At 33.2% G+C, this 8,201-nt stretch overlaps 1 protein-coding gene across 2 annotated transcripts; it reads left to right on the top strand.

Moving 5' to 3' along the window:
* The first annotated feature begins 2,704 nt into the window (after positions 1–2,704).
* Positions 2,705–7,143, top strand: LOC122314911 (histidine-containing phosphotransfer protein 5-like). 2 transcript variants are annotated; one of them, XM_043130559.1, is made up of 6 exons: positions 2,709–2,954; positions 3,312–3,442; positions 3,577–3,645; positions 3,960–4,031; positions 6,368–6,440; positions 6,812–7,143. In XM_043130559.1, the coding sequence occupies exons 1-6, from the start codon at positions 2,892–2,894 to the stop codon at positions 6,842–6,844; spliced, it is 441 nt and encodes a 146-aa protein (XP_042986493.1). In that variant the 5' UTR covers positions 2,709–2,891; the 3' UTR covers positions 6,845–7,143. The 2 variants fall into 2 exon arrangements, with proteins under 2 accessions (XP_042986494.1, XP_042986493.1); XM_043130560.1 differs by lacking the exon at positions 3,960–4,031 and having other exon boundaries at positions 2,705–2,954.
* Positions 7,144–8,201: the final 1,058 nt, after the last annotated feature.

Here is an 8,201-nt window from a genome sequence, read left to right as displayed (position 1 = left end):
TTTATTAAATTATGGATTCACACATCTGCCATATGAACCATTATAAAGATCATATAATCAACTGTTGAGTTAAAAAAAAAAAGGCACCAACAAATATTATGGCTCAATCTTAATGCTGGATGGATACTTATCCCCGTCATTCTTTTACGTTAATTGAAAGCCAAACATTACATTATTATGAAAACCCTAATCATGGTGGATGCAAGTGGAATATCAATAACTTAAAAAAAAAAAAAAAAAAAAAAAGGGTAGAATCATGCACTCTCTCCATCCGTATAATTAAGTTATTTTCATTTTGCTCTGCATGCATGATGTCAGGGAACAAGTCATGATTTAAAATTAAATTAATATATTGGAAAAAAAAATTATATCCATTTAGTATTAGCAATATGGAAGATCCAGATGAAATTATTAATTTTTTAATAACAGATTTTACTCTTTTTCAAAAGTAGTATACAACGCTTGCACATCTCATAGCCAGCTATCTAGTATTATTCTTAAAAAATTAAAATTTATTTAGTATTATTCTAAAAAAATTAATCTATTTTAATTTAATTATTTATAAAGAAAATTCTAAGAATTTAAGCAAACTATTGACTTCATGAACTCAACAGATGAAATGTACTTTGGACAGCACAATAAAATAACTACAAAGATTCATATAGCTGTAAGAAAGGAGAACGTTTTTATCAAGAAAATAAAACATTTAAAGGCATGAAAAATTAAAAAAAAAAAATTCAATACCATCTGTTTCTTAATTTTTGTTATCTCTTTAAATTATTTAATAAGCTGTGTGGTAGAGAAGCAAATGGACTTGTATTTTAAGAAACAACTTAAATGATTTTTTTGAAACTGAACAGTCATTTTGAAACCAATTTAGCACAAAGATATGTATTTTCCTGAGTCGGCACAATAAATGTACAAACATATTATTGTCTCCTCTAAAATTCTAAAAATTAATTCAAATAATAAATGGTTTCTTTATTTTTTATTTTTTAAAATTAAATCGAAAATGAAATTGACGTTGAAGTTGAAAGAAATTTTACAGGCAGTGTAAAACTGTAAATTTAGAGAGAAAAAGTTCCTAAGCAAGCAAATAGTCTTCATTAGAAAAGTAGAAAAGATGATATATGAGAAGGGGGTGGAGTTCACCAACAAACACTCCAAAAACATAATAACAGTGCAAAGAAGTGTATAAAAAGGGAAAGAAAAAAAAATAGATTTTTGCGACCAATGTTTTGATCTTCGCCCATGTCATACCAAGAGGATGTTGTCTTAAAAGACGGTAATGAGTTGTTCGCAAAATGAAACCATCGCTGGTGGCAGTGAAACCTTCGCTAAAAGTAGTGAGAGAGGCAGATGCATTGTTGTTTATTTGTATTGAGATAAGTTTTGAAGAGATCCGCAATCCCTTATTCGAAATCACCAGTTAGGAAAAGTGATAACATAGTAGAAAGCGTGGCATTAGGTGGACTGATCTGCGGCTAGTGATCATCTGCTTTCCCGTGCTCTTGTGATGGTGCGAGACAACCACGTGCAAGTGGGAAGGAGATAAGGTGACTCAGACACGTGAAAGCCACAACGGCAACAAGCCGCCCATGAGGTCAATGCGCCTAACATTTTGACGCAGTTTCGCTCTGTCCTAATAGATCAGAGGTTGTTGGATGAGGTGGTATGGCGCGTGTAGGCAGATGGCGGCTGGAGAGCAACAGATCTAACCAAAACTGAACCGTTGGAGGGAGGAGGGAAAAAACACTACCTTGAAAGTGTATACACAGTGTGGAAATGGAAAGGACAATGAGAGGAGTGTGAAAGTCATAACTCCACCCTTCTCTCAGGCAACGACTCTCACTGGAATGAGGTTTTCTGGAAAGAAGAAAGACTATCTCACGCTAAAACCACGGGGATGGGCTCTCCATAGCTATGAAAGTTTAAAGTCTTGGTTGGAAACTTTCAAAAACAAATTCTACAAAAATAAATTTATAAACTGTTGTGATTTGATGTGGTACATTAAATTGTAAAATTACTTTATTATAAAATAGATTTAATGTATTATATAAAATGATATTAATTTATGAGTTTACTTTTATGAAATCTTTATGTATATGTAGGACACTTCTCATCTATAATTTGTTCACATTTTCTCCTCACCCAAGCTCTCCAAGTCAAATCTCAAAACACTTCATTCTTCACTAAAACTCTAGATTTTCAAACCTGCCTTTTCTTTTTAGTTGAGGTGAAAGATAATTGTAGCATCAAACAAAATGTGTTAAGGGCATCAAACTATACTGTTTAACACTACATAATAGGTTTACTATTCACTTATTATTCCTTTACTATTTTCAATATATTTGAAATTTTTATTTTTTATTATTTCTTTACGTGTTTTTTTAACATTTTTAATTATTAAAAAAATTAAAAAATATATAATTTTATTAATAATTATTTTTTAATCATTAAGTAAAAACATAATAAAAATAAAAATATAATAAAAATAAAAACATAATAAAATGGTGGTAGGAGGAGTTGGTGTATTTTAACATTTCTACGAGGGAATATAGATAATGCTCTTAAATAATAAATGGATGTATTTTTTTTTTTTCAGAGAAAAAGAGAATTAAATGTTGTACATACAAATTGCAATTATGAAAATCAGCAAACTTAATTAGCGTCATGTCCCTATTTTGGCAAGTCATTTGTACGCTTTCCCAAAAAGACACCCTCGGACGTTTGAGGAGAGAAAAAAGACAGACTCGTCCAGTAGTCTTCGTCTCTGATTAACTCACTATTTAGTCATAACCCTCATAATCCGGGATATTTATTTTGACACATCGTTTTTGGGTCGTTCTCGGTGAGTGACACAGTCCCACTGTCGGGACTAAAAAGCAACCATGGATGTTATGAGCCAGTTGCAAAGACAGTGGCTTGAACACTCGGCTTTTCTGCGTAAGGAGGTCAGTTTTTATCATCATCATCATCATCATTTGTTCAAAATATGATTTTGTGAAAAGGATCTCTTGGTGGGTGGGTTTTGTTCTGTTAAGCATCTGTTTGTTTCTTTGGAAATTCTTTCTGGGATATTTGATTTGGGAATAGATTAGTTTTGCCTGGAGGAATAGTAAAACGAATGTTTTGTTGCCCAGATGAAATTGATGACATACTATGTTTTTCTTCCATACGTATAGACTTAAAATTGATCAAAACATATGAAGTCTTTCAAAGTCTCCCGGAAATTAACCCGTTTACAATTGAGACAAGCAGAATTTAAACTAGAGGAATTCTGATGATGGGTTTTTGTTTGTGGAGAGAAGGGATATTTGGACGACCAGTTTGAACAACTTCGGAAACTGCAAGATGAGAGCAGCCCAGATTTTGTGGTCGAGGTTGTGTCTATTTTCTTTGATGATTCTGAAAAACTCCTCAACAATATGGCCAGAGCCCTGTGAGTAGTTTGTCTAATCTATATGGTTGATTTTGGAGAGAGTGAGTTTATATATTTACATTTTGTTGTTGAGTGGAAGGAAAGTGCTTCACTAATAGTGGAAAATTTGAATTGAATTTTTTTCACTTGCGTAGAGAACAGAAAGTTGTGGATTTCAAACAGGTAGATGCCCATGTTCATCAGTTCAAGGGGAGTAGTGCCAGGTACTTGCTGATTTTTTCCTTTACACTCTTTTTGTTTCTTTCCCCTTTTTTAAAATGCCTGATGTGGTTATCTTGTGCTGAATTAAATTCTCCAAACACTTGGAAATGGCTATGATGTGCGCAGTTACATCCTTTGTATTGCTTATATGCTACTAGGAAGAATCTGAAACTGGATCTGTTTGTATTTCAAATTAAGATTACATCCTATAGATAATATGGTTTTGCATCTAGTGTGTTTATTTAATTGTTTGCTTGGTTTAATATTTTAAAATGTTAATTTAAACATTTGCCTTCTATCTTCCTATGGCGTACAGCATCGGTGCCATGAGAGTTAAAAATGTGTGCATCGAGTTCAGAAATTACTGTGAGGCACAGAACCTTGAAGAGTGAGTTATCTTCATTCTCATGGTGCAGTTCTTATTTGCTTCCCATTTCTCATGCGCCATAAAATTCTCAGAACTGATCCATTTGACTCTACTTGATATTTGTTTTTTTTCAAAAAATCTCTGGACTAGTCTATGCGTTGTTGATTATGTCGATAATCATGAAGTCCTTGATGTCTGACTGTAGCAAATGTTTGTTGAAATGCTCTAGTCTTGGACAATTTCTTAATTCACTTAAGGCAATGATTTATTTAAAACGTAACTAAAATGAGGGGATTATAGTTCCTTTCTTTCTTTAGGGATTCTGGATTAATTGTCCAAAAGTCTTCAAATGTGGAGATTTTTTAGGGTTCACTCAATGTATGATTAAGACTCAGATGCATTCCTTTTAGCTGCAGCTGGCAGTGTCTTTTCACTCAGAATCATGAGTTGGTCATTTTTGCGAGACCGTAGAGATGTTACTCTTTGATGGTCTAATGTTTTGAATATAATTTAGGTCTTCTTTGAAAGATCTCATAAAATAATGTTGATCCTCAAAAAACTTAATTACCATTTTTTCAATTCATAGAATTTGAACTGACAACATTTATTTTACTTGGCCAAGACACCTATGGGCTTCATAGTCCATTCAGAAGCTAAAAGGTTAGGGTCATTAAAAATTAATCTTTGGATTTACACCATTTAAAAAAAAGGATCCTGCGTTTCAAAAAAGAACTTGTTGTAGGTTTTGTGATTATTCAAAAAATGTTCATTAAAAAAACAAAATTTAGAAAGAAGAAAATTATTTGGGAGGTGTACCCCCAATTCCATCCCTCACCCACGGTGTAAGGCAGGTCCCGACCCTCCCACATCTCCCTCCCATTTGGGGGCTCCCTACACGGGGGCTAGTGGGTGGGCAAGGTGTAGGAACTGAGGGGAAACCTTTCCTGACGATTTTTTTAATATGCCTTTTTTCTTCTTCTTCTTCTTTTTATTATTTTTTTTGCTTTTATTTTTAATTTTTTATGATTTATTATTTTTTCTTATGATCTTATTGCATTCAATCTAAGTCATTTTTTATATTTACATTTTATGCTTTGTTTTGCTTATATTTTTAGCTTTATTTTTTGAAGTCTTTTATTTTTATGGATTTTTTATATTATAATTATCTTTTTCTGATTTTTTAATTTGTTTTATGTTTTTATGACTTCCTAATTGCTTGAATTTTATTTATTTTGAAATTTTCTTTTACATATTTTAATGTTTTTTCTACTTTTTTTTTTGTTGAATACTTGGCATTCCACATGTCCATAATGACCCAGTTGGCATGCCACATCCGCATTTTGGTTAAATTTTCATTGAGAACTTGATGGAAGAACCATCTAAAAACAATCACAAAACATAAGGATCAATTTTTTTATTTTTTTAATGCAGGGACCAATTTCTCATATTCCCAAAAGATTACCTAACAATCTTAGTGTAACAAGTAAATGATAAAAGTTGAGAGTCGTGTGGATTGTGTTGCTCTTTGAATTTCTAATATTTTGAATATAATTTAGGTCTTTGTTGGAATGATATCATAAATTTAGATAAACCCTAAAAAAAATTCTATTTGTTTTTTTTTTCAGTTGATCATAGACTCTGGACCGGCAACATATATTACTTGATAATAGTAACTCATTACTAGGCCTCGACACCTATGGGCTTCATAGTCCATTCAGACAACTCATCTTATCTCATCTTTACAACTTTCTCAAATTTCCATACAAATATAATAAACAATTCAATTTTTTCAAATCTCAAAACAATAATAATATTAAAAAATAATATTCTAATAATATTTTATTCAACTTTCAACTTTCATCTAAAATCATCTCATCTCATCTCATCTCACTATACAAACCTCACCTTAATGTCACAACTGAAAGACAAGACAAGAATCGTGTGGATCTTGCACCAGAATACAAATGACTTGAGAACATAAAATCCAAATTTTGGAGCTACAAATTCCTTAACTTTCATTCGATCAATTTGATCACAACCCAAAAAATCATATGTTTCAATATGTAATGTAAATTCAAGGTACTTCAATTACAAAGCATCACTTTCCCGCATTTAAGATCATATAGAGGAAACCCCAATTTTCGAATTGCTAAACCTTAGGTTCCTACCTACCTCACATTATTTTAATCTAATCAAAATTGACTACAATTAGCATGACAAGATATTCGTGCTAGAAAACATTCTTGGAGGAGACCGAAATATTGAAAAGGTTCCTTCACACAATCCTAAACATGATGAATTGGGCTCATGAACAAATTTTGTTCAGAACCAGAATAACGCGAGATTGTTTGGTGCAGGTGTTTGAGATGTGCGCAGAAACTGCAATTTGAATACTCTGTACTGAAAACCCAGCTTGAATATTTATTCAGGGTAAGTCTATACTTCGGTTGAAGGAAGCTGGTATTTTGTTCGAGAATGTTTTCGATCCTCCAGTGGACCAGGAAATATGTCCATATAGTTAATACTTCTTCAGGAGGAAAATAAACTCTTGTATGCTAAAAAACATCCATTTAAATTTCATTTTTTGGCCTTTTAAAACCCCATCATGGTTTGAGCATTGATTATCTTTTTCATCCCATGATGCCGAATCGTTGAAGGGAGAATTCTTTGAATGCTTCTTCCCAGTATACACTCGAAAGCATCCTTGTACATCAGCCTTGGCTGATTATATGGTCTGTTTTAACATTAGCTTATGATCTGTATTTTACAAATAATTACTTCTCTCTGTTTGATCACTGAAGCTGGAGCAACAGATCCGAGCTGCTGGTGGGTAGTCTTGATCTTATCCCGTAAAGGCCGAAAAAAGAAGTGAAGGATTTGATGTTACTGATTATTTATATTAATGTAGAAAGTATCTTCTCAGACTTACGAAGATTATGTTCAAAGCTTATACGAGAGGAAAATGCTAATGAGAGTAAACAGTTCTGCCTTTCTACAGAACGTATAGTTTGTTTCTGTTCCTGTCCACCATTCAGAGTTTCTTTTTATATTTCTTTGATCAGATGGTTGGACTTTTCCAAACGTTGTTTTTGCTACCACCGATTTAAAAATGGCTAATGTTCGTGTTTCATTCTTTGATGAGCGAAGGGGAATTTTCACTTGCAAGCCTCCAAGAATCACAGGCTCATGTTAGCAATTAACTTTTATATTCACTGCACAAATTCATGACACGAAAGGTGATTGAAAGCAGTGTAGAATTTTATAATGGCAGTGGTCCTGAGACAGTTGTAACAATTGCAGTAGCATGCTCAATAAGCAGTAGGTTGCTCAATTATTGAGCATCCTACCGAGGCATGATGGTCCCATTTTCATGGGATATTTCTCTAGATATACATCTATATTATTCTTTCTTTGTTAGTTCCTTACCGGGGCATCTTATTAATTACCTGACATATCTGGATGGAGCAATTGACCTTTACTTCAAGTGACTAAATGATGGAGATTTGACTCAGAAAATGTCAAATAACAACCAGCTGAGGAATAGTTATTGAGTTTGAGCATTTCTATGGATTTCCAACCCTTGTTTCTGGGCTCTCTATTCCATTTGTGCGTCTCAACTGAGACTAACTTGATTCCCCATTAAACTTCTGCCTCACATCAGTGGACCACTGGATGTCACATTCAAGCAAGAAAAGCTTGGAATTACAAACACTGATTTGCCAGAACTAAACTTCTATGTAATGGTAGTAGTGAAATGATTTCCCCAAAATATTCTTGCCTCAATATGATGTAGACCGAATGGGTCTACAGGTCATGCCACATCATCAAAATATGAGGCCATTTAGTGTGTCCCCAAAACCCAATTTGGAGTGATTCTAACTTTCCAAAACCGGGGGGAAAATCAAAGAATGACAACAAGAATGTTGTTCATCAAGCTTCGAATGGTCATTCTATAACCCTCTCTTCTAGCTATTTGGGTGCCATGTAAAAGTCCACGTATTTGTGAAAACTTGTTTGTCGAGGGCCTGTGCTATCACAGTTGTGGGAAGATACTAGTAAAGTTCCCTTACTTGAAATAGATCTTTGTTTGATTTGAAATGTTAGACACTGACTTGCAAATAAAATTTCTCTTGTTTTTAGCTCCAAGAAAGTAAAGAATTGGGTTTAACAAAGGTAACTTTCGCCATTAGA

This window comes from Carya illinoinensis, chromosome 7 (genome assembly GCF_018687715.1).
Source record: "Carya illinoinensis cultivar Pawnee chromosome 7, C.illinoinensisPawnee_v1, whole genome shotgun sequence".
Classification (NCBI taxonomy): Eukaryota; Viridiplantae; Streptophyta; class Magnoliopsida; order Fagales; family Juglandaceae; genus Carya; species Carya illinoinensis.
Note: the sequence above shows the minus strand (reverse complement) of the source record. Positions and strands in the feature narration are given on the sequence as shown.